The 26,800-nt window shown below is 46.8% G+C and overlaps 1 protein-coding gene across 2 annotated transcripts; it reads right to left on the bottom strand.

The window, feature by feature from the left end:
• Positions 1–193: 193 nt before the first annotated feature.
• BSPRY (B-box and SPRY domain containing) lies at positions 194–20,724 on the bottom strand. Of its 2 annotated transcripts, none has more exons than XM_043566691.1 (6): positions 20,509–20,724; positions 16,361–16,459; positions 9,246–9,476; positions 8,115–8,137; positions 2,784–2,908; positions 194–1,554 (listed from the first exon to the last, which is right to left on the bottom strand). In XM_043566691.1, the coding sequence occupies exons 1-6, from the start codon at positions 20,683–20,685 to the stop codon at positions 1,028–1,030; spliced, it is 1,182 nt and encodes a 393-aa protein (XP_043422626.1). In that variant the 5' UTR covers positions 20,686–20,724; the 3' UTR covers positions 194–1,027. The 2 variants fall into 2 exon arrangements, with proteins under 2 accessions (XP_043422626.1, XP_043422625.1); XM_043566690.1 differs by having other exon boundaries at positions 8,115–8,140; positions 20,509–20,721.
• Positions 20,725–26,800: the final 6,076 nt, after the last annotated feature.

Raw genomic sequence — 26,800 nt, 5'->3', positions numbered from 1 at the left:
AGGAAGGGACTTGCCCTCGGTGCCAGCCATGCAGGGCACGAAACCGTCTCAGGGCTCTTTTGGCTGTGTGTGCTGAGCTGGGAATGCGGACGCGGGTGAGGAAGACCTTGATTTCCTAGCAAGTGCACCTCTTAAGACGTGAGCTGGCACCTGGGAGATTTGCCCAATTACCAGCAAACAACATGGAAGAAACTTCAATCTTGTAAAACCTTTAATAACATATGTGTTCGGTAAGGCTGGCCCTCTTACTCCCTCAGCTCTCTCTAGGACTTGAAGCCCTTACCCCAGGTCTCCACATTATGTTGGGCAGGGAGGGGGGTGTTAGGTGGGGGAAAAGTTCGTCCCTGTGACCACAGGTGGGCACAGCCGAGCTCAGCTGCCAAGTCTGAGGCAGAGCTGCCAATGGATGTGCTGCGGTCGAGTTACCTGTAGGTAGGATCCCTTCAGTCTTCTGAACCATCAGGCTGGACCTGGTGGGACACAGCGCCCCCTGTGGCCAAGAGCAGCCTAGCAGGAGTTTGGGATCCCTTTCAGGTTGTCCTCGTGTGCTAGAAAAAGATGTTCTCTCTGTGCCTTGTCAGGAAAAGGACTGAGAAGCACCAAACTGAGGGATGAAAGAGTTTCAGCCACAGGACATGCTCCAAGCTGGGGGCAGAGGGCTGGAAGGCTGTGCTTTCCCAGAAGAGTCTACCACATACACCCAGGCACCTTTCCATCCGTCCATACATTCGCCAAATATTTATTGCACAATCACTAGGCACCAGCCACCACCCCGGATGCCAGAGATAAAGTGGTGAACGAGACACCCTCGGAGGAGCTGATGTATGGTGGATTTGGGAGACTAAGGCCAGGGAGTAGCAGGCCTACTGTAGATACCTTGCACTTAACAGCTGTACCCAGATCTGAAATGGATCCCTACCCCTCCTAAAGCTGTCCCTTCAGGGCAACATTTGGGAAAAGGACACTGGGCAGGAACATGGCCTGGAGGCGTAGTAGGGAGGAGGCCTGGGCTCCCCGTGGCCAAAGGTCAGCGGATGATGGAAATGGTCTGGTCGGCCACGGCAAAGACCGGGAAGAGGGGCCCAGAAAAGGGCGCGTGGTGGGTGTGGAGCACCGTACCCGAGGCCGGCTCGTAGAACAGCAGTTCCTGTGCCTGCAAGTCCAATAGCACGCCCAGCTGGGCGGGGCAACGCAGCAGTGCCAGGGACTCGTGCTGCCCAGCGTGCGAGAAACGAAACTCCTGGTCATAGCGGGAGAAGACCCAGGAGAAGGCGTTGTGGCCCAGCCGGGAGTCATTGCCAGAGCCCTTTCGGGGCAGCTGGCCTAAGGCCACACCCACCTTATAGGCACAACTGTTCTGGACGTTCACCATCCAGGTGTGCAGCCCAGCCTGGAAGGAGGTGGCGGCCAGGGCATTGGGCCAGTGGTCAAAGCGCTCCGGGCCATCTGCACAGGACTTGGACTTCTTGGCATTGAAGGTCAGGGTCCTTCGATCGTCTGACAATTGCAGGAAGGGGCTGACGGTCCTCTCATCAATACGCACATCCTCTGTGCCTGCCAGAAACAATTCTCAGAGTTGCCCAAGGCCAACCTCAGCCCTAACCTGGTCCTGCCAGGCAGCAAAGGGCTCCCTCACCACCCAGTGGCAGTGTTACCTCAGGCAAGCCATTTACTCTCTCTGAGCCTCAGTTCCCTCATCTGTAAAATGGGGATAAATAGGACTTACCACAGGGTGGACATGAGGACTAAATGAGATGATACCTACAAAGTGCCCAGTATTAATAGGTGCTCAATAAATTGTGGCCATGATAACAGCAGTTACTATTAGTCCAGGATCCTCATCTGTAAACTAGAAATAAGGCCCAGAGAGGAGAAGCAAGTTGCCCAAAGTCACACACCTAGTTGGGAGCAGGGCAAAATGAAGATTTTGTTCCTACATCTAGCATCCGGCATCGACTGCAGTGATTCCAGCTGGGCCTGTGGCCTCCAGATCAGACCTGTCCTGGGGGAATGACCCCTGGGAGCCAGGAAGCATCAGATACGCACTTTTCCAGCAACTAACTAAATGGGACTGCTGGCAAATTGGGCACTCTCTGATACCAGCATCTACAGAAGACAAGCTATAGCTTGTACTAAAAATTTTAGGCTAACCCATGGGGGAGGAGGGCTAAAACTGAGGAAAAATTCAATCCGTTAACCAAACCTCTCTGTGAATCGTGCAAACACGACAACTAGGAACACAGAAGCTTCCATCTAGCTTGGGGGATTCTGCTTTGAGAACTTCGGCACTAGGAGGGAATTCTTGCAGGGAAAGACCGTGTGGCATTCACATCTGAGGCCTTAGCATACGGCACAAGGCCAGGCCACGGTCTGCCTGAGTCAGCAGCGTTTAAGTGAACAAGTGAGGTGAATCCAGGCAGGGCCGTTCTCGCTCCAGATGCTTTCCAGTTGGCCATCAATGATCTCTTTTTAAAGAGAAACTAAGGTTCCAATTAAGAATACTGAGCTGTCCCACTAGGGCAGGACATAGATGTGATTTCTGGGAACAAGATATCACTTAGGCCCAACAGAGCAGTTTAGTCTGGAAACGGAAAGGACCTGGCCCAGCTGCCCCAAGCCCGTCCAGAACCTTGGCTCCACCAACAAGGCTGCATCCAGTGTCACTCGGTGCTTAGCTACCGAGCCAGATGCTCTGGTCCCCAGCCTGACCCAGCAGCAACCCCCCAGCCAGTCAGCCAGCCAGCCAGGTGTTCAGCTGGTGCTGGGCCCTAACAGCTCCTAACCTGAGAGGGACCCGAGAACCGCGGTCACCCAGAGTTGGGTAAGTAGTGAGCTCCGAATGCACTTCTCATTAAAGTTTAACTTGTCCGATTCCTGGGGATCCAAAATGCCTTCTGCTTCCTCAGTCCTTGTGGAGGAAAACAAACAAACAAAAAACTAGACAGAAATTCAGGAAGGTTCCAGAAATGGATCTAGATCAATATAGGGTGATGGGAAGGGGACAGAAGTAAATAAAATCCTCTTCCCATGAGGGTGACCCCAAGATTGGCAGCCAGCCCCACACAGGAGCCCCCAAAGGAGGTTTGAGCCAAACAGAAAAACGGGTTTTCCCCTTCTGCCCCCCCCCCCCCACCCTGAACATTAATTCCAGCCAGGCAGATGATTTCCAGGGAAGTAAATATTTGGTGCCAGTGGTAGAACTTGGAGTCTGTCTGCTCTGCAGGGGAAGCAACCTGCTATGTCTCTAAGTTAGCAGCAGAGCAGGGATGCGACCTGAGCCTCTTACACCCCAGTCTTTCCACTCCCCCATCCTGTGCAGAGAAAATCTCACCTCCTTCCAAAACCTACTGCAGCAAAACCTGTTGGTTTGGTCAGAAGGTACAGCCACTCCTCTGCTCTTAAAATGCAAACATCTTTGAGAGATCCCACAAGAAGGGACTATCAGTTATCACCCTAACCATAAATAGGTTCTGGTGCTTTGCTCCCAATAGCCACCTCTCCTTGGCTCAGAAGGGCACTGGGTTTGGCTGGAGGGAATATGGGAACAGAAGATGCCTAGGAGGGGAGAATTACCATTTATTAAGTATCCAGGTTTTCTCTGTAGAATCTCACGTAATCTTTGCTATAACCTGGGAGGTAGTTGTTATCCCATTTGACAGGAAAGAACAGAGATTCAGAGAACGCACTCCGCTTAAAAAGGGAAGCTGGGTTCAAGTGCTGCCTCCATGCAGAAATAGAACAAACCCAGTCTGGAGTCCAGGCACCCCTCAACATAATTTCCCCCTTGATCTAAAATGAAAGTGATTAAGGGGTGTAGGACAAAGTGAGGGTTCATCACTGAGCTTTGCAGACACCTGAACTGGGTGCTGAGAAAGAGCTCTGCCACCACCCCCAACCCTGAGATCAGGCAGCAGTTCTGAGGGCACGCACTCTTCCCCAAATCTCCTGGCCCTGCCCACAGTGAAGGAGCAGGGAGAGAGGGTGGGGCATGTCTCCTTAGGGATGCAAGCTCTTTGCGAGACTGTCACTGACTGTCCTGGCTTGGGAGGAGCAAGATGGACAGAGCCCTAGGAAAGCTGAGAGCAGGCTCTGGTAACAAAGGCCCTTTGTGGTCAGGACAAGAGAGGGTCTGTTGCCATCTTCTCAAAGCGCTGAAGTTGGGGCTGGAGAAGCCCCAGCCATCAGGCGGGGAGGAAAGAGGAGCGCCTGTGTTGGCAGCGCTGAACTAACCCAAGGCAAAGCTGAGGCCAGTGGCAGACACTAGAGTCTAGACAACCAGCTGGTCCGGCACCCCATGGTTCAGAAGGGGAAACTGTGACCCCAAAGGAGTGGGAGTGCGGTGGGGCTGGGATCCGAATGCCTGTCTGTGCAGCCGGACCTGTTGCTGTGGCAGCCAGGGCCGAGCCCAGACGTGGATGTGGCACCAGCAGATAAATCAAAACTGAGGGATATTCTATAAAACTGTTCTAAGCTCTTTAAAAGTACTTTGTTGTTGTTGTTGTTGTTTTAAAAGGCTAAGGAACAGGGGTGCCTGGCCAGCTTAGTCAGAGGAACATGCAACTCTTGATCTCAGGGTTGTGAGTCCGAGCCCCATGTTGGGTATAGAGATTACTTAAATAAATAAAACTTAAAAAAAAAAAAAAAGGCTAAGGAACAATTCCAGATTAAAAGAGACCAGATTGGGTGGGGGGGGCGCCTGGGGGGCTCAGTCGGTTTAGCGTCTGACTTCGGCTCAGGTCATGATTTCATGGTTCATGAGTTCGAGCCCAGGGTCGGGCTCTGTGCTGACAGCTCGGAGCCTGGAGCCTGCTTTGGATTCTGTGTCTCCCTCTCTCTCTGCCCCTCCCCCACTTGCACTCTGTCTCTCTCTCTCTCTCTCTCTCTCTCAAAAATAAATAAGACATTTAAAAAAAGAGAGAGAGAGACCAGATGGTTCAGGAAACAAAAACCATACCAAACACTTAAGAACTTTTGTGGCACAAATGGCAACATTTAAATACGGACTGTATGTCAGATATAATAGTATTATGTCGACATTAAATTTTCTGAAGGTTCCTGTAGTTGTGTAAGAGATTGTCTTTGTTCTTGAGAGAGGATGCTAAAAAAGGTCTCACTTTCTACAACTTACTCTCAGATAGGTCAGAAAAAAAAGTGTTAAGTATTCACTCATTAAATAGATAGGAAGCGAATGACCAACAGACCAAGAAAGAGAGCAGATGTGGCAAAATGTTAAAAATAGAGCTTTCTAGGGATAGTTTGTTGTACTATTTTTGCAACTCTTCTCTATGTTTGAAATATTTCAAAACAAAAAAATCAAAGATCAGCTTTTTTTTTCAAAAACACAGAGCAACTTGAAATTAAAGACAGGACAGTTTTAGAGGAAGATTTTAGAAGAAGGTAAAGGAGAAAGGAAAGACTAGCAGACGCGTGGAATGATTCTAAGAGGGAAAAAAGTAGGAACAAGCTAAGTCTTTAAAGGAGACAATAAAATTGGGGGCATCACTTCACAGACTTTCCAAAGAGTGACATACATCTATACATACTGACATGGAGAGATTCCAAAAGAACCTGGTAAGTTCAAGAACAGCAAGTATAAAACAAACCAAACTGGTAAAAAAAAAAATTTTTTTTTAGGGGTGCCTGGGTGGCTCAGTCGGTTAAGTGTCTGACACTTGATCTCGGCTCAGGTCATGATCTCACAGTTCATGAGTTCAAGCCCCATGTCGGGCTCTGTGCTGAGGGCACGGAGCCCGCTTGGGATTCTGTCTCTCCCTCTCTCTGCCTCTCCCCCCACTTCCTTTCACAAAATAAATAAACTTAAAAAAAAATTTTTTTTTGAGTGGTAACCACCCCTAGGATTCTATCTACATAGGAAAGTCCACAAGACACACACATCTGACTGTTAAAACTGATCACCTCCAGGGAACAGGATTGGGAAGGGGTGATGGAGACACTTACAATGTTTCAACTTTTTTAAGTAATCTCTATGACCAACATGAGGCTCAAACTCATGACCCTGAGATAAAGAGTCACATACTCTACCATCTCAACCAGCCAGGTGCCCTGAGACATTTGAAATTTTACATGTTTTTATATTGGTGGCATGTTTTCTCTTTCTCTCATGCACATGTATTACTGCTGAAATTTAAATATAAAAATAGGGGCACCTGGGTGGCTCAGTCAGTTAAGTGTCCAACTTCGGCTCAGGTCATGATCTTGTGGTTCGTGAGTTCAAGCTCTCTGCTAACAGCTCAAAGCCTGGAGCCTGCTTTGGATTTTGTCTCCCTCTCTCTCTGCCCCTCCCCACTCACACTCTGTCTCTCTTTCTCTCTCTCTAAATAATAAATAAACATTAAAAAAATTTGTAAATATAAAAATGTATAAGAATGGGGGCACCTAGGTGGCTCGGTCAGTTAAGCATCCAACTTTGGCTCAAGTCGTGATCTCACAGTTCATGAGTTTGAGCCCTGCATCGGGCTCTCTGCTGTCAGCAGTCTGCTTCAAACCCTCTGCACGCCCCCCTGCCCTCCCCTGCTTGCATGCTCTCTCTCTCTCAAAAATAAACATTTAAAATATACAAGCATGGTCTGTGCTCCTCAAGTACAGCTCTGCAATCTCTCACCGAAGACGTAAGAATTTTTTTTTTCTTTTTAAAAAATCTGCTCTCTTTCTTGGTCTGTTGCTCATTCTCTTCCTATCTATTTAATGAGTGAATATATGACACTTATTTTTTTTTCTGACCTATTTGAGAATAAGTTGCAGAAAGTGAGACCTTTCATATCTAAATACTTCAGCATCTTTTTCTCAAGAAGAAAGACAGTCTCTTACACAACTACAGAAACCCTATTAAGTTCAGAAATTTAACGTTGACATACTACTATTATATCTGACATCCAGTGCATAGAAACGTGGCCACTTGTGCCACAGAAGTTCTTAAAAGTGTTTGGTGTGGGTTTTTGTTTGTTTCTTGATCCATCTGGTCTCTTTTAATCTGGAATTGTTCCTTAGCTTTTTTTTTTTTTTTTAAGTTTTATTTAAGTAATCCCTACACCCCATGTGGGGCTCAAACTCACAACCCCGAGACTGAATCACATGCTCCTCCCACTGAGCCAGCTAGGCGCCCCAAGAATTTAATTTCTTTGCCTGGAAAATTACATCTTCTTGGCTACTTCCTCAGGCTCTTGGCTCTCAGCTTTTCAGGACCTAGGAAGAACTCAGTGAAATGCTTTCATAACTGCTTAATTAAAATGCAAATTTTGAGTGGTAATACAGACTTAAGTTTCAAAGATTCTTTTTTTTTAAAGTTTATTTATTTGAGAGAAAGAGAGAGAGGAAAGGAGGGAGAGAGAGGGGGAGAGGGGGAGAGAGAGAGAGAGAGAGAAGATGCAGGGAAGGAGCAGAAAGAGACAGAAAGAGAGAGAATCCTAAGTAGGCTCCACGCTGTCAGCGCAGAGCCCAACGAGGGGCTCAAACTCAAGAACCGTGAGATCATGACCTGAGCCGAAATCAGGAGTCAGATGCTTAACTGGCTGAGCCACCCAGATGCCCCTCAAAGATTCTTTTGTCAGAGAAGGGGAGAATGAGGCAGGGAAGACAGCGGTGGGCAGGTGTTGGGTATCGGTCCATGCCCCAACTCTGGGGCTTAGGCAAGTCCCTGCCCATCTTGGAACATCAGTATTTTCATCTGTAGATGGGGGATGTAAAACACTCCAACAGGGTAACTGGATTTTTTTTTTTTTTAACGTAGGCTTCACACCCCACATGGAGCCCAACATAGGGCTTGAACTCACAACCCTGAGCACAAGACCTGAGCTGAGATCAGGAGTCGGATGATTAATCGACTGAGCCACACAGGCACCCCTGGGTATTTTTTTTCATAGGATAACATTTAAGAAAGCCCATGGCCAACCTCTGATTAATAAGTATTTATTTCACTACCCTTCCACATGGATCTAAAGCAGTTCTCCAAGTTAGGGGCAGGAAGACTCCTATCCGTGGAGCATGACTCCAGGGAAGCCACTCAGCTGCACGCCTTGGGCTTTCTCCCAAGAGCAGCAGGGCCTGAATGCAACGGTTTCCGTGACTGCCCAAGCAAATTACGGGGCCATACTCACCTTTCAAAAATCTCCTGTTCCTTCTGCTGTGAGAAAAGAAAACAGAGTCAGGCTTGGAACCAGGACGTCAGCAGGTAGTCAAGACTTGAACGTACTCAACTGGCATATGGAGGACATGTGCCATGTGGACAGACCCTAGGACAAGAATGCTATTCCTGCTTGAAGACCCAAAACAAAGCTATCTGGGTTCTTCTCTGCGCACCTTCCCATCGTGCACTCAGAATGAATCACTGTCTGCTGTGCCCCATGGCATCCCCAGTTTCCCTAAGTAACACTTGAGGACACTCACATATTTACTAACGTTTCACCCCCACCAAGACTGTCAGCTCCTAGATGCCTGGCACTCTTACTGAATCCTCTAATGTGACTGTCCCAGGGTTCGGGACAGAATGTACTCTGTCCCTGAAAGCTGTGTGGCTAAATGAATGCATAATCTAGGGCATTCCACAAACTGCCCTACTTGAACCGCAGTGAAGAACAGCTCAGGTCACATCCTCATTTCTCTTTGTGGCATGTTTACTCCGATGTCAAACCAGCCCATTAAAACAGCAAGTATCTGCATATCTATATAAAGTATTTTGCAAGGATATGTACCAAAATATTAACGATAGTAGTTTCTGGGTGGTCAGATTAAGGACGTCTTGTCAGTTCCCTCCCCCTACACATTTGTGAACCCTCTCTACCTCTCCACTTCCTTTAACGTAGCTGCTCCTCTTATCTCTCAGGCTCCGGCTTCTGAGTTACTCCATCCAGGAAGCCCACCCTGACCACTGCCACCCCCAAGCCTGGACTGTGAGGTCCTCTACTATGGGCCATAACCCTCCATTATCCTAGTTGTCAGTTTGTGTATTTCTTAAAGCTGTGGGGTACTAACAGCTGTATCCTATAACTCCACCCTGTGGCACAATGGCACGTAGCAGATACTCAGTAAATACTTGCTCACTATTGAAAGAATGGCTGTCAGGTACAAAAAAAAAAAAAAAAAAAAATCCATATAATTTTATTCCCTTGCTTCATCCCTGCTCCAAAGTATCCTTATCTACCCAGCTCCTACCTCATAAACATTCTCGATGTTTTAAACTTTGGGGGTATTTGATTCACTGGTTGTGTCCTCACCCCTGCCTGACTTACAATCAACTGGAGGTCATCCAGGTGGGTGAGCATGTCCACCAGGCTGGTCCGGATGGTGTCGAGCTTCTGCAGTGCCTCAGTCCAGTGTACTCGCTGTGTCAGGATACTCTGGTGGGCCCGCTCCTCTTCGCCGTGTACCCGTTCCAGCAACCGCTGCTCCTCACTCTCGCACAGACTCCTCACCAGACCCAGCCTCTGGATGACCAGTTCCCGTGCCGCACTGGCCGTGCTCTGATGAGGGATAAAACAAGGAATCGGGTCCTGGCAAAGCCCGGTCAAGATGAAGAGGACTTGGGCTCAGTCTTTAGGAATGCTGGGATTGATCTGCAATGTCCGTCACGGGCACGGTAATGGAAGAAACTGTGTTTAAGCCATCTCAGCCTTAAGAGTCCCCAAATCTGGTTTAGGGTAAAGAAATGTGAGATCCAGACATCCAGGTCATATGTCACAGAGGCAGGATCGCAGAATCGAAGAGCTGGGCATGGTCTAGAGACCAACTAGAACCCATTATCTCCCAGCTGACAATACCAAGGCAAGGGACCAAGGTCAGAGAACTGTAGAACTGCGGAGCAGAAGGCCTACAAAGTCATCCCCATCAACAGGATCCATACCAACAGAAGTCCAGTTGATATTCTGACTCTGTCTGAGTGAAAAAAGCTCATTACTTCCTAAATCTGTCCACTCCCATGGCTTCCTTGGTAGAATTCTTATCTGTCACACAGGAGGCACGAAATCAATTCTCCAGTGACGTTGACGTGACTCCTAGTAATTAGCACAGTGTCTGGCACACAGTAAGTACTCAAATATTTACTGAATGACTGAGGGGAAAGTTTTCCTGACTAAGTCAAACATATCTTGGTAGCACTCACAGGCCAAGTGCAGGAGATAATGGTCCTTGCTTTACAGAAGAAACAGAGACCCACAGTTTGCCCAATGAAGAGGAAGAGAATGAATGGCCTAAGTGAATCCAGGAGTTTGGACTCCAATTTCAGTGTTCCCTGAGACCACATAACACAAGTACTTAGGAAATCAGGCTTTAGACACCGTGCCTAGATTTAAATCTTAGCCCATCCACTTACCACCTGTGGAACAGTTGAGCATGTTAGTTACCTGTCTTCCCTGTGTCTCAGCTTTCTAATCTGTTAAACGAGTAGAATAATAGTACCTACCTCATAAGGTTATTGTGAGGATTAAATGAGTTACTACATACAAAGTTAACAGAACAAAGCCTGGCACATACGTGATAACATGAGCTGTTCTCATGTTATGCTCTCATGATAGAGAGCTGTTCTCTCTATCCCACCTTGCTGCCTTGCCCACAGCGGTGGGTGTCTGTACTCAGTGTTTGTTCTATGTATGCGATCAGGTTCAAGAACAGACCCTCGCCCGAGATGCATCAGATATTCTCCGACTAGAAGACTGTAATCAATTTCAATACATTTCTTCACTCTTTCCCAGAAAAGGATAGCAGAGAAAAAAAACTTTCCTTTCCAAAGATATGCCAGAATAAACCAAACACCGCCCTAAAACCAAACACAAAAATGCTGGGAAAATAGTCCGAAGCATCCTTTTAAAAGTGAAGGTGCTCTGGCAGCTAAGTAAAGGAAATCCTCTGGGGTCCAAAAGTAGAAAGGAAACTGAAAAGCAGAGTAATTGAGAGCAGAGACTCAACTGCCCTGAATGCAGCTTGTGATTTATTTTAAAATTTTACACTCCTTTCAACTTAACATGTCCCAATAAAGACATCTCTAATCAGAAATGGAATATTTCTTATGAATGGGAGAATTTATTAAAAGATGTACTTTAACTAAAATATTGGACAACATGTAAGACCAGAGGGGTTACTAGGTTAAAGCATTCTTATGGTACTTGTATTACTCAGGTTGAGTCATTTGAAACATTATGTATTTGTGTTAAAATCTTAATGGCACCAAAAATAGACCATAAGTAGAATGTATAACTTTTTTTATACGTTTATTTTTGAGAGAGAGAAAGAGAGAGAGAAAGAGAGAAAGAGAGAGAGAGAGAGAGAGAGGCAGACAGAACACACGGGGGAGGGGGAGAAAGAAAAGGGAGACAGAAGATCCAAAGCAGGCTCCAGGTTGTCAACACAGATCCCGATGTGGGGCTCAAACTCACAAACAGTGAGCTCATGAGATCATGACCTGAGCAGACGCTCAACCAACTGATTCACCCAGGCACCCCAAGAATATAGGGACAAAGACAGAGGAGGGGTTGATTAACCCAAAAGACAAGAAAGGAAGAAAAAGCATAGAAAAAGCATAGAAACTCCTATATGTTTCTACTATACAGAAAACATAAAATGATAGCTATAAATCCAAGTGTATCAGCAACCACAATAGTGATAGACTGTTTAAACCCCCTAGGTAAAAGGCAGAGATTATCAGATTGAATTTTTTTTTTCAGATTGGATTTTTTAAAAAAGGAAACAAAACCCAGTTATAAGACACACCTAAGGGGCATCTGGGTGGCTCAGTCGGTTAAGCGTCCGACTTTGGCTCAGGTCATGATCTCGCGGTCAGTGAGTTAAAATCCCATGTCGGGCTCTGTGCTGACAGCTGAGTCTGGAGCCCATTTCGGATTCTGGGTCTCCCTCTCTCCCTGCCCCTCCTCCACTCACACTGTCTCTATCTCGAAAGTAAACAAACATTAAAAAAAATTTTTCTTTAAATAAAAAAATAAGATACACCTAAAATGTAAGTACATAGAGAAGTTGAAATAAAAGGAAAGAAAACCAAAATATGGACAGAATTATTAGGAAAAATAGACAAGTCCACAGCATGATGTGAAACTATAAATGCCCCTGTCAGCAGTCAGTAAACCTAGAAGAAAAAAATATTGTTAAGTACAGAGAAACATTTACCTAAAGTCACCATGTTTTAGGGTATAAAGCAAGTCTCAACAAATTTCAAACAACTGATATGCAGACTATAATGCAGTTAAGTTAGAAATTAGTGGGAAAGGGGCACCTGGGTGGCTCAGTGGGTTAAGCATCTGACTTCAGCTCCGGTCCTGATCTCACAGTTCATGGGATGGAGCACGGCATCCAGCTCTGTGCTGACCGTGCGGAGCCTACTTGGGTTCTCTCTCTCCCCCTCTGTCTACCCCTCTCCTGCTCATGCTATCTCTCTAAGTAAATAAATAAACTGTAAAAAGAAAAAAAACCCCAACAACTTATAACTGAATGAAAATTTGCATCAAATTTGTGAGAGGTACCTCTAGCAATACCTAGAAGGAAATATTTGGCCTAAATGCTGACCTTGAGAAAGAAGTCAGACTAAAATGTATAGACTGTGTTCAGCTAAGGGATTTGTAAAACAATGGAATATATTTTTAAAAAATTAGAAAGAAAAAAATTTGAAAGATAAGAGGAAAGGGGCGCCTGGGTGACTCAGTCAGTTAAGCGTCCAACTTCGGCTCAGGTCATGATCTCACGGTTCCTGGGTCCAAGCCCCACGTCGGGCTCTGTGCTGACAGCTCGGAGCCTGGAGCCTGCTTCAATTCTGTATCTCCCTCTCTCTCTGTCCCTCCCCCACTTGTGCTCTGTCTGTCTCTATCAAAAGTAAATAAATGTAATAAAAAATTAAAAAAAAAAAGAAAGATAAGAGGAAATAATAATAATACTTATATTTAAAGATACAAAAGAGGGATGCCTCGCTGGCTCAGTCAGAAGAGCATGCAACTCTTGATCTCAGTGTTGTGAGTTCAAGCCCCACACTGGGTGTAGAGATTACTAGAAAAAATAAACAAACTTAAAAAAAAAAAGAAAGAAAGATACAAGAGAGGGTCAAAATACTAAAAGCCGGTTCTTCGAAAAGACTAACAAAACAGACAAAACTGTGGCAACTTTAATCACAATTTAAGAACAACTTTATGCCATTAAATTTTAAAATAGACAAAATATATAATTTATCTAGAAAAAATTTACTAAAACCAAAGAAAAAGAAAGAATACTATAGTCATGGTTGGAAATGAGTCAGTAGTTAAAAATCTATCTACAGGGGCACCTGGGTGGCTCAGTTGGTTAAGTGTCAGACTTCAGCTCAGGTCATGATCTCACAGTTCGTGAGTTTGAGTCCCGCCTTAGGCTCTGTGCTGACAGCTCAGAGCCTGGAGCCTGCTTTGGATTCTGCGTCTCCCTCTCTCTCTGCCCCTCTCCTGCTCACACTCTGTCTCTCTCTCAAAAATAAATAAACAAAAAAACAACAACAAAAAAGAATTCATTAAAAAAAAAAAAAAAACCTACCTACAAAAATAACACCAAGCCGGGATAGTTTTACAGGGGGCATCACCAAATATTCAAAGCACAATGATTCCAATCTTCCTCCAGTGAAAATAGAGTTCTGTTTCCCAACTCATAGGATAGAGTTTATATAACCTTGACACCAAAATATGAAAAGGACTATAAGAAATGAAATTCATAAATTAATCTCATTCCTGAGTATAGATACAAAAATCCTTTTTAAAAACCCAAACTAAGATTAGCAATCCAAACTCAGAATTTTGTACAACAATGATACAGGGGATGGAGGGGAGGGGGTTTGGTGATAAAAGGGTAACACAGGGGATCCTTATGATGGAACCATTCTGTATCTTGGTTGTGGGAAAGGTCACATGAATCTATACGTGTGATAAAACTGCATAGAACTAAATACACACAAACAAGAATTTAAATGAAAACTTTAAGGAGGTGCCTGGGTGACTCAGTCGGCTGAGTGTCCAACTCTTGATCTTGGCTCAGGTCATGATCTCAAGGTTCGTGGGATCGAGCCCTGGGTCAGGCTACCCATCTACCTGCACCTGTGTCCATATACTCTGCCTTCCATTTCTATGGATGAATGCCCATGCTCTTACCTCTGGGTAACTCTCCCCCATGGTAAATGGCTGCCCCATCCTCCCAGCTCTCAAGTAAAAAAATTTAAGGAAAAAAAAAAAAAAGTTAAGAGTTACCCTGCCTCCTCTCCCTTTCTTGCCTGCATTCACTCCATTAGCAAACCTCACTGTTTCCCCCTTCAGAATACACATAGAATCCAGACACTCCTCACCATCACTCATGTCCACACGACTCTTGACTTTCACCTGGATTCCTGTACCAGCTTCCTGCTCAGTCTCCCTGCTTTAACCTTTGCTGCCTATGGTCCCTTCTCAACAGAGCAGCCAGAGTGCTCCTTTTTTTTTTTTTTTTTAACATTTATTTATTTTTGAGACAGAGAGAGACAGAGCATGAACGGGGGAGGGTCAGAGAGAGGGAGACACAGAATCCGAAACAGGCTCCAGGCTCCGAGCTGTCAGCACAGAGCCTGACGCAGGGCCCGAACTCACAGACCGCGAGATCATGACCTGAGCCGAAGTTGGCCGCCCAACCGACTGAGCCACCCAGGTGCCCCCAGAGTGCTCCTTTTTAATCTTAAGTCACGTCATCCTACTGTGCTCAGAAATTTCTAGTGACTTCCCACCTTACCCAAACAAAAGGCAAAGCCCCTCTGGATGCTATCCACCTCCCTGCCGACTCCCTGCCTCTCTGATTTCACCTCCTATTGCCTTCTCCCCTGTTTACTCTGCTTCAACCTCTCAGGCCTCCTTGCTGCTCCTCCAATGTGCCAGATACGCTCCCACCTTAGGGCTTTTGCACTTGCCATTCCCTCTTTCTAGAACTCTTCCCCCAGATATATGGTCCATTCTGTAAACTTTGTATCAATACAATATCAATACTTAATTGGGTCATTCCTTATCACAGCATCTATAACTGCAACCCCCGTTCTCAACAAGGAACATCCTTCCTCCCATGTTATATTTCTCCGTAGCCCCTTTCAACTTTTGACATAGCATGTATTTATTGTTATTATCCTTCCCCCCGGACTACAATGTAAGTTTCACAGAAACAGGATTTTTCACATGTTTTTATTGTTCACTGTGGAATCTCTAGCACACAGAACAACAGCCCTTGGCATGTGGTGGGTACTCAATAGATTTGTTAAATAAATACATAGATGATGAAATGTGATGAGTATACCCCTTGAAGTCAGCATCTGCTACACTGTACTCAGGTCCTAGCCAGTGCAGTTAAGGCAAGAAATTAAGGGGCACCTGGATGGCTCAGTTGGTTGAGCATCTGACTCGGCTCACATCATGATCCCAGGGTCCTGGGATCGAGTCCCACATCGGGCTCCATGCTGAGTGTGGAGCCTGCTTAAGGTTCGTTCTCTCTCTGTCTCTCTTTCTGCCCCTCTCCCTGGCCTGCACTCCCTCCCTCTCCCTCTCTCTCTCTCTGACTAAAGTAAAAAAAAAAAATTTAATGTTAAAAAAAAAATGAGAAAAAAAAAGGATAGAGAAAAAGAGAGAAACCATCATGCTAAGAGAGGCAAAAATGGACACAAAATAGTTTTGCTCATACTAGTTCAACTGGGTTTCCTTCTACACAATCAAAAGAACCTTGACTAAGACAGTGTCAAGCCTGCTCCATGTACACGTTGGGGAGGGGAGGGGACGTGCAAAAGAATTCATAGCCCCTACCTGTGGGGGACATACTTGAGAGTGAAGATGCAGCAGTGGCAATGGGGCAACGGAATAAAGGATCCGCAGTGGGGGTAGCAGAAAGAGCACTGGCCTGGGAGTCCGAAGATCCAGACCCTGGAACTGACTCTGGCAGGAGGCTGTGGATCTTGGGCAAGTCACTTAACCTCTATGTGGCCCATTTCCCCATCTGTAAACAGGGATGTTACTGCCACCTACTGCGTAAGGCTGTCATCAAGAATACTCAATGTAAAAGTCCTGAAGTTATTTTGTAAATCAGGGGCTGACCACGAAATACTTAGATGGTGGAAGAATGCTACCCTTCCTGATCCTTTACCCCAAGAAAGTCATTTTCCAGCAGTATTTGCCCCAGTGTGGTACTGGGAATAGTCCTCTCTGCCCAGATGGCAAAAACCAAGGCTCAGAGAGATGGGAAACCGTCCTTCCTGGGCATCCAGTTTTGCTAGTAGCACAGTTTGAGTCTGTGAGGTTGGGAAGGGATCCTAGGCTAGTCCATGCCCCTAAGGCTGGAGTCTTATCCTAGGAGGGGTCCAGAGTAGAGGGGAAAGATAACTACCTACCACTGCTCCCTGGTTCTTTCCTGGCAGGACCTCAGCCACATACTTGGTGATGCTGGCACTCTGAAACTGCAGCCTCTCACACTGGTCCACAATCTTGTTCTGCAATACAAATGACACCCATGGCATCTTGATCCTCGTGGATCCATTCACTCTCTCCCAGTGATTTTCCCCTTTACCCCACCTCAGCTACTCACACCCACCATCATATCCCAGACCTCATTAGTACTAAAAACTATAGCACCTCCAAAATCTTCATTTCAAGAGTTCCACACCCTGGGACACCTGGGTGGCTCAGTTGGTTAAGGGTCTGACTCTCGATTTCGGATTTCACCTCAGGTCATGATCTCATGGTTCGTGAGTTCAAGCCCCACATAGGGCTCTGTGATGACAGTGCGGAGCCTGCTTGGGATTCTCTCTCTGCCCCTGCCCTGCTTACCTGCTATCTCTCTCTCTCAAAATAAATAAATAAACTTAAAAAAAAAAAAAGGCCCACACCCTTTCCACCACTAACATCACTAACTCTAGATTCTCCAGTCCAACAATTCTTTCTTCAGCTTAGCGGGAGCCGCCAGTATATCAGTCTTACCACTTTCAGTGTTCATCACCCACTTTTTTGGTGATTCTCTCCTTATTCTGAAACCGTGGTTCAACATTACAGTCACTTTCCTGCATACACTCAATGCTCCTTTTTTTTTCTTAATGTTGATTTATTTTGAGAGAGAGAGAGAGAGAGAGAGAGAGAGAGCAGGGGAGGGGCAGAGAGAGAGGGAGACACAGAATCTGAAGCAGGCTCCAGGCTCTGAGCTGTCAGCACGGAGCCCAACATGGGACTCGAAATCATAAACTGTGAGATCATGACCTGAGCCAAAGTCGGAGGCTTAACCGACTGAGCCACCCAGGCGCCCCTCACTCAATGCTCCTTCTAACCGAGCTCCCCGATTCTCCACAACTGAGTGGAAGAACATGGCTTCTCAAACGGCCTTTCCCTAAATTATCCCCGTTGGTGAAGCAACAAAACCTCATTACCCTAACCAAACCCCAGGAGTTACTCTCCAACCCTGCATGTATTCAATCCCTCAGCGAATCCTATCAGCCCCGGCTCTAAAGTGTCTGTCTGTCTGTCTCTCTCTCCCCTCTGGCCACTTCTGGTCACCTCCACTCTTGCTATTCTACCCAGATCATCATTATCTGTCACAAAAGCCGCTATCAGAGCCTCCTCACTGGGCTTCGCCCCCAGTTAGCCACTGCCACCTTGTGTAAGGAAATTAGGTCAGGTCATGTCCCTGTTCAAAACCCTCCAATGGCTTTCCAGCATCCTCACAGTGAGATCAAGCTTCTTACTTTAGCCAACAAGGCCCTGTCTGATGTGACTCTGCCTGTTGTTCCAGTGTCACCTCCTAGTACTCTCCACGCCGGCCTTCTTCCTGTTCCATAAACACACCAAAACTTGTCCTGACAACAGTGTCTTTGCACCTGTGGCTCCTCCTGCGTCCAGTAGTCACTGTACCCTATATACACCTATCTACAAGTCCCCTCCCCCACTCCATTCAGGGTCACCCCTTCTCAAGCCCTCTCCGGCCACCCCCACACACCATTCCCGTACTCTGCTTATATATCTCCCTTGCATTTAACACTCTCTGCCTGCATATTATGTGTTTGTTTACTTTTTTGTATTTTTCCCCCCACCACTGGAACAAGAGCACCATGACATTGACTTGTTCTCTATGGCCCACTACCTAGAAGAAAGTTCCTCCTACACATAAGAGGCCCTGAATAAATATTTGTTGAATGAATGAACATCCACTTCTTTGACCCCACGAAGTTCAGCGGTCCCCATCCCCCAAAGCTGGGAGCATCCCCCAGGAGAGCAGGGGAGAGTTGTTAGAAATGAGGAAGCTGAAGCCCATAGAAGTAACTTGTCCAAGAAGATACAGCCAGGCCCTGCTTTTCCACTCCATTTCTCCAGGAACTTGAACTCCTTCCTAGCCAACAGCTCCTCCACTACTTCCCCTTGGAGCTTTGCCCCAGTTCCATCTGTCAAAAGGCAACTCAGCTCCTCTTCTAGGCAGCCCTTGCAAGGCCTTCCCCCAGCCCCACAATCAGGAATTAGTCTTATACTTTGCTGGTCCAAATACTAAGTGAAAACAAACAAACGAACGAACAAACAAACGAAACACACACACACACACACACACACACAAATACTGGACTGGCTGGGCCACACCAGGGCCACCACAGGGCCAAAGAAATTGAGACTAGCTTCCAAAAAGCTGCAGGACAAGAATCCAGAAGGGAGGAGAGAAGTTGAGCAGGTGCCCAGTTCAGTGACCATCTTGCCCTGAGGCAAAATGTCTTTGCTGGCTAGAAGGACAGCAGAAAGAGTGTGCAAACGCCATAATATGCTCAAAACTGGAGAAAGGGCAAGAAACACCTCCCTCCAGGCAGAGGAGAAGAATGTGCTTAGGGCTTCAGGGGGGTTCAGAGAAGGCTGACTTCATTTTGAAACAAGCACCAGGCCTGCCACCCTTGCTCAGCCTTCATCCCCTTCTACCACTCAGATTCAGCTCTGATGGCAACTTTTTAAAAAGGGTTTTATTAAAATCTCACACCCATTAGCATCACTTCCTCTCTCAATGGAAGCAAAGAGGTAATTTTCTCTGGCCTAGTCAATGACTCCCTTGGTCCAGCTCCTGAATATGAGGAACCTTGGAGGAGTTACTGCCCTGTTCTGGGCCTCAGTTTCCTCATCTGTAAAAAGTAGATAGGATACCACTTCAAAAGCTTGGTCTGGATGGAGTGAGATGATGGATATTTAAGTGCTTTGGTACTCATAAAGTTTCTATCCATTATGCAAGTTTATTATACCACATTACCCAAGTTGATTTTCATCACCACTTATTGAGGATGGATAGTGGTGACAGGTAGGACCAACCAGGAGCTTTCAGGGGTCACTGAATAAGTGAATCCCTCTAGGCCAGTTGGGTGTGTTTATTACACCCCAGTCTGAGTCCCCAGGGAGAGCCCTCAGGGCCTCACAGATGGGCAGAACCTGGGTGAGGGTGGGGAAATCAAGCCACTTAATGGAACGGCAAGGAAATCCCCAGGGGTGACAGCTAGGGCGGAAGGAGGGAGGAAAACCCAGGGTGACTTGGGCTCCTCAATCTCAGCAGATGGGTGGGGAAGCGGGGGTGGTGATGAAGGTGACCAGCCTGGGGGTAAACTGGAGTGGAGGTCGGGAGAAACTCTAGATTAAGAGGTCCAACAGGAACCTTTTAATTTTTTTTTTTTTTTTTTTTTTAGCGTTTATTTATTTTTGAGAGAAAGAGACAGAGCGTGAGTAGGAGAGGGGCAGAGAGAAAGGGTGACACAGAATCTGAAGCAGGATCCAGGCTCTGAGCTGTCAGCACAGAGCCCGATGCAGGGCTCCAACTCACGAGCTGTGAGATCATGACCTCAGCTGAAGTCGAACGCCCAACCGACTGAGCCACCCAGGCGCCCCAACAGGAACCTTCTAAGATCCAACCCGCCCACCTCCGTTTACCCAGGTGAAAGCAGCTTGGAGTACAGTCAAGGCCAACCCCGAAAGGGACAAGAAATCACCTCACCAGGAAGCCTGAAGAGTGGACGAGGGGAGGGGCTTTGAGCCCAGGGGCTGCGGGGATAGGAGAGCCGGGTTTTATCTCAGGTCAGCTTCCACCAGGGCGGGGGATGGGTCACACGCTGTCCCGGGCAACTGGAGCAGTGGAACCGCATACTGCCCAACGCCAAGCCCGGCTCTCCCCCCCCCCAAAACAGCAACGGAGGAGGAGGGGGCAGCTGGATCTACCACTCTGTGGTAGGCTAAAGAGCATTTCACCCATTATTTTAGGTCTATCAGACAACAACCCCCAAAACTGCGCCCTCAGACTACACGTGAGGACACTGAGGCTCAGAGACGAGATTCCAAGGGAGGTCGGGAGGCGGGATTCGAACTCACGTCTCCCGTGACTCCAGAAGCCACACCCTTACCGCCTCGTTCCACAGCAGTGACACGGCCGAGCCTGGACTCCTGGACCGGCAGCCGGGTCTCCGCCAAACCCCTCACGGAGCGCCATCCGGGCGCCCCTCCTCTCCGGCGCCCCCGCCTTCCGGCGCCCCCGCCCGCTCACCCGCAGCTCTTCCGCGCGCTCCTCGGCCCGGCGGACGCGGTGCCCCCGGCAGCGGCCGCCCAGCCCGGTGCAGGCGGCGCACACGGGCCGTCGCTCGGAGCAGCAGAACCAGCTCAGAGCCTGGCCGTGCTCGGGGCACAGCGGCCCCGGCTCCGGCCCCGAGCTCTCCGCAGACATGGCCGAGCGCCCGGCGCCGCGCGCTCCACCTGTCGCAGGTGGCTGCTGGGCGGGGCATCCCTGACCCCGCCCCCGGCCCCCGACGGGTGTCCCCGAGCGCCGGCCGCCCAGCTTCCTGCCGGCCTACCCTGGCGGCGGGTGGACTGCCGCCAGGCGTCCGCGCCCCAACCCCGACCCCCGCCCAGGGTCCAACCGCTTCGGCTGTCTTCGTGATTTTTTTGCTGAATTAAATCGTGTTTGTATACGTATTAGTTTTGTAACAAACATAAAACACCAAACATTAATGTGACCGTAGGAAACTTAATTGAGCATTTAAGTGCCAGACTTTTGCTAAGCGCTTCATAAGCGTTTTATCATGTAATACAGCAGCCCTTTTTGAGAGGCAACTTGAGACAAGTAGCTAGAAGCTAGGTTCTGGTGGTAGGCTACCTGGGCTCAAATCCCATTTATCTGCTCCCAGACAGCGCCTCGATGGCCTCGGCTGTAACATGGGGATAGCGTCCGCACCTGCCTCACAGATTTGTGCTGACCATTTAATGATTAAATAAGATCTGGAGCACAGACTGCGGCTGCAATTGCTAAGCGTCTGTTAATAGTACAAGGAAAGTATTACCATGTTCCTCATTTTTAGGGAGGTTAAGTAACTTATAAGGAGTCACAGTTACTAACTGGTAGCAATGAGATTGGAATTCAGGCAGTTTGATTTGTGGCTAATAGGATTAATGATTTTTTAACTGCATATTAAGGTCCAATGAGAAACATCTGTATTAGGCTGATTTCTCCCAAAGTATTTACAACCAAATCTTTTTTTTATTTTAAAATTTTTAATGTTTTTATTTATATTTGAGAGAGAGAGAGAAAGGAGCAGAGTGCAAGCAGGGGAGGGGCACACAGAGTGAGGACACAGAATCCCAAGCAGGCCCAGGATCCGAGCTGTCAGCACAAAACCCAAGGAGGGCGGGCTCAAACTCTCAAACCAGAGCCCAAGTCAGAAGCTTAAGGGACTGAGCCACCCAGACGCCCCAAACATTTTTTAAAGGGGAGTGATAATAGTATCTATCTCTGAGAGCTGCTTCAAGAATTAAATGAGATCTTGTATGCAAAGTGCCGAGCTTGGGTGTTGGCAGTATGGTATACACTAGAGGCTAAAAAATGTTTTATTGTGTATGTGAGGATCTGTAAATACAGTTGTAGCAGGCCTTCAGAATGTAAATTGTGTGAGGTACTTTGCAAGGGGAAAGCAGCACTCCTGGCATCAAAAGTCATGTCTAGGGGCCCCGGGTGGCTCAGTCGGTTGAGCTCCAGCTTCAGCTCAGGTCATGATCTCGGGGTTGTCTGGCTCTGTGCTGACAGCTCGGACCCTGGAGCCAGCTTTGGATTCTGTGTCTCCCTCTTTCTTTGCCCCTCCCCCGCTCGTGCTTTGTCTCTCAAAACTAAATAAATGTTAAAAAAAAAAAAAATTTTTTTTTAAGTCGTTTCTAGTGGGAGGGTGAAGCCTTCATCATAGCATTTACCCTCTTCCAGGGGTGGGGCTGGAAGTGGGCCACCATAACTAGAGATTGGGGTTAGGATTTCTTTGTTCTAAGGGGTGGGGGTGGAGAGAGCTATTAAACCTTACAATGAAACAAAGAAAACAGAAGTGATTTTGTGTGAAGGAAAAGAGACTGTGGAGGCCAGAGGCAGTAGGGGTTAAGGTCCTTGGGAAAAGTAAGGCCTGTTTACTGGGTGTGGTCCTGGGGAGCAGTCGGTGGCCCTGGGAGGGCCAGAGTCAGGGAAGCAGCAGCAACATTGCCAGAACTACTTCAGGCAGAGGACTAGGAATTGCAAGGGGCTTGGGTGGGAATGGACTTACTTTTATAGAGTTGGGATCAACTCAGGGGCTGAGTTGGACTGGAACTGAAGAATCAGCCCCTTCCCTTCCTGTGCTGGTGCTTGACGCAAGTCCCCACACAAGGCCTCAGGATACTCGTAAATTCCCAAGTGTGGCTCTCAAGCTTTATTCTTCGGAATTACCTGAGGTGGTTGGGGGAGAGGGTAGTTAAGCATTCACACTTTCCGATAAAATTCTCGTTCACTAGATCTGGGGAGCCAGGAATCTGCAACTGTAGCAGTTGCCCTGAAACTAAAATACAAATGATCTCTGACCACCGATATAAACACTGCCCCAGGGCAATGGTGACCTTTCGGAGACCAGCATCTCCAAAAGAAAGAGAAAGAAAGAAAGAAAAGGTAGGGAGGAAGGAAGGAAGGAAGGAGGAAAGGAAGAGAGGAAGAAAAAAGAAAGAAAGGAAGAAAAGGAAGAAAAAAGAGAAATTATTGCTCCTACAGGGCGCCTGGGTGGCTCAGTTGGTTGAGTGTTCAACTTTGGCTCAGGTCATGATCTTGTGGTCTGTGAGTTCGAGCCCCTCCTCGGGTTCTGCACTAACAGTGCAGAGCCTGCTTGGGATTCTCTGCCTCTCCCCCAGTTGCACTCTGTCTCTCTCTCCTCAAATAAATTAACTTAAGAAAAATTGCTCCTAGTACAGGTTCTTTATTTCAGTTACGTATTCATGTACATGTGTGAGCACTGGGGACTGAATGTATTTTTTTTTTTTTAAAGATTTTATCTTTAAGTAATCCTTGTGCCTAACATGGGGCTCAAACTCAGGACCCTGAGATCAAAAGCCACACGCTCTCCTGACTGAGCCAGCCAGGCACTACCAAATGTATTTCTTATTGAGAATCAGGGTCAAAAAGTTTGGCACTGCTGCTCTCAAATGACCTCTGGAGCTTTGGTGGAGTGAGGAGGGCTGTACTTGAACTTTAGGGCTTGCTTAGGCAGAACACCCTGAGCTGGGGACAGAGAAGAATGGACACTTTTGTTACATTTTAGTCATTCAGCAGATTTATTGAGCACCTACCTATATGCTGGGCCGTATTTAAGACGCTGAGAATACAACCTTAAAGAAGAACAAAGTCTACTCTCCTGAACAAACAAAATAAAAGGACATGTAAATAATGTTGGTAAGTGAGAAGAGCTATATGAAAAGTACTCAAGCACATAGAAACAGGGCTTGAGGGAGGGCTGATCTAGAAAGGATGATGGAGGAGGTCTCTTGGAGCAGCAGCACGGTGACTGGAAAAAGACAGCAAGCAAACCGTGAGAAAATCTGGGGAAGGAGCTTTACAGGCAGAGGAACCAGCAAGAGCAAAATTTCTTTTTATGCCAGGAACCCTGCTCCCCCCTCACCAAAGAACCACACACAATTTACATTCTGAAAAGGTGCTATATATTTACATCCTCACATACGATAGAATATCCTTTAGCCCCTACCATATGACATAGGTGGGAACATGGAGAGGCCGCTTTTAGGCAACAGGCTTGAGCAATAAAAACCTGACTAAGGTGAAAGGGCCCCAGTGATCCCCAGGCTGAATGCAAACAGGTTCACTAAGCAACCCACCTCATAATATCATCCACAGGCCCTAACTTACCAATAGGCTACTTAGAACCAGGTACAGTTACCATAAAAGGAAAATTCCATGCATTCCTGTACCTCATTCAGCGCTTAACTGTAGCCCCCCACCCCTGCCTCCTGGTAGACAGTCTCTCTTTTGCTGTCCTCCCTGCTTGCTCTCTTGTGGTGTATTCAATAAACTTCTATCTCCTTTGTTTTGCTTTAGGTGAATTCTTTCACCACCCAAGCCGCCAGCCTCCACCCAATCTGGTTGCCGCACAGAGCATATTTATTTTTATAAAATTGGGATTATCTGGGGTTGCCTGGGTGGCTAGTTGGTTAAGCATCCAAACTCTCGACTTTGGCTCAGGTCATGATCCCATGGTTCTTGGAATAGAGCCCCACATCAGGCTTTGCACTGACAGTAGAGAGGCTGCTTGGGATTCTCTCTCTCTCTCTCTCTCTCTCTCTCTCTCTACCCCTCCACTCATGCTTGCCCACATGCTCACTCTCTCTCTCTCTCAAAATAAACTTAAAAAATGTATATATATGTGTATGTGTGTATATATATATTCTTATATATATACACACATACACATATATATACATATATACATATATATATATATATATATATACACACATACATATATATAGGCACCTGGGTGGCTCAGTCGGTTGAGAATCCGACTTTCGCTCAGGTAATGATCTCACAGTCTGTGGGTTCGAGCCCTGCATCGGGTTCTGTGCTGACAGCACAGAGCCTGCTTGGGATTCTCTCTCTCCCTCTCTCTCTTCCCCTCCCCCATTTGTGCACATGCACTTTCCCTATCTCTCTCAAAATAAATAAACATGAAAAAATTAATTAAAAAATCTTTTTCAAAAATATTCAGTGAGCATCTACTATGTGCTAAACCTATACTGTTCAATACCATAGCCACTAGCCACAGATGGCTTCTTAAGTTACATTAAAATTAAATACAATTTAAAATTTAGGGGCATCTGGATGGCTCAGACAGTTAAGCATCCAACTTCAGCTCAGGTCATGATCTTGCAGTTCATGAGTTCAAGCCCAGCTTTGGTCTCTGTGCTGGCAGTTCAGAGCCTGAAGCCTGTTTCAGATTCTCTCTCTCTCTCTCTCTCTCTCTCTCTCTGCCCCTCCCCCACTTGTGCACGTGCTCCCTCTCTCTCTCTCTCTCTGTCTCTGTCTCTCTCAAAAATAAACATAAAAAAAAAGATTTAAAATTCAGGGGTCACCTGGGTGGCTCAGTCAGTTAAGCATCCAACTCTTGATCTTGGCTCAGATCATGATCTCTCCATTTGTGAGTTTGAGCCCCACATCGCTGATGGTGCAGAGCCTTGTTGGGATTCTTTGTCTCTCCTTCTCTCTGCCCCTCACCTGCTTGTGCTCTCTCTCTCTCTCTCTCTCTCAAAAAAATAAATAAATAAACTTTTTTTAAAAAAAGTTCAGTTCTTCAGGGGCATCTGGGTGGCTCAGTTGGTTGAGTATCCAACTCTTGGTTTCAGCTCAGGTCATCATCTCGAGGTTCATGGGTTCAAGCCCCATATCAGGCTCTTCATGGAGCCTGTTTGGGATTCTCTCTCTCCCTCTCTCTCTCTCACCCTCCCACCTCTCAAAAAAAAAAAAAAACAAAAAAAACAAAACAGTTCTTCAGTTGCACTAGCCACACTTCAGGTGCTCAGTAGCCACATGTGACTTGAGGCTAGCATATCGAAAAGTACAAACATAGAACATTTCCATCATAGCAGAAATTTCTATTGCAGTGCTGTGCTGGATCTTGTATTAGACATCAGCAATAAATACAGGTGTAAACAAGACTGTGTCATTGCCTTTATGGAGCTCATAACCCAGTGAGATAAACCAATAAATGGGAAATCACACAACGTTAGGGAAAGTGTAGGGGCCTTGGAAGCACAAAGGAAGGGTAGCTAACTCAATCTGGAGGAAGAGAGAAATGGTTAGGGAAGACCTGAGGGTAGAGAGGGAGATGGCCTCTAAGCTGAGGATAGTTAGCCAGACGGACAGGTGAGATGCCCTGGCCAGAGGGAACACTGTGTGCAAGGATTCAAAGGCAGCAGCAAGGTGAGCCAAGAAGCTGCAAGTAGGTTAGACCATTGAAACCTACAGTGTGGTTGCCAGAGGTGGAAGCTGAGGCTAAAGAGATATAGACCAAGCCATATTGACCTAGTGAAGGAATTTGGACTTTATTTTGAATATCAGTTATCTATGGTCTATAACAAACCACCCCCAAAGCTTAGTGGATTAAAATGACAAGTGTTTATTTGCTCACAATTCTGTGGGTTGGCAAATTGGGGCTGAAACTCAAAAGTAGCATGATGTCACTTCTACCACATTCTATTCATCAAAATAAGTTACTAGACCAGCCCTGATGGGAGAAACTACAAAGAATTTGTGGCCAGTTTTAATCTATCACACTCTGGCATGATGTTGGCTTGAAACTAGGTGGTGGGTAGAGAGAAGTGGACAGATTTTTTTTTTTTAAGGCTATTTCAGGGGAAGAATTCAGAAGTCTTGGGGTTTGTTCTGGAACAAAGAAGAGAGAGTGAAGTTACAAAGTTACAAATAACTCCAAGATCCTTGGTGTGGGTGGGTGATTGGTGAATGGTAGTGCCCAGCACTCAGAGAGAAAAGAGGA

This window comes from Prionailurus bengalensis, chromosome D4, assembly GCF_016509475.1.
Source record: "Prionailurus bengalensis isolate Pbe53 chromosome D4, Fcat_Pben_1.1_paternal_pri, whole genome shotgun sequence".
NCBI lineage: Eukaryota > Metazoa > Chordata > Mammalia > Carnivora > Felidae > Prionailurus > Prionailurus bengalensis.
The sequence above is the reverse complement of the archived record's forward strand: the minus strand, read 5'-3'. Positions and strand labels throughout refer to the sequence as shown.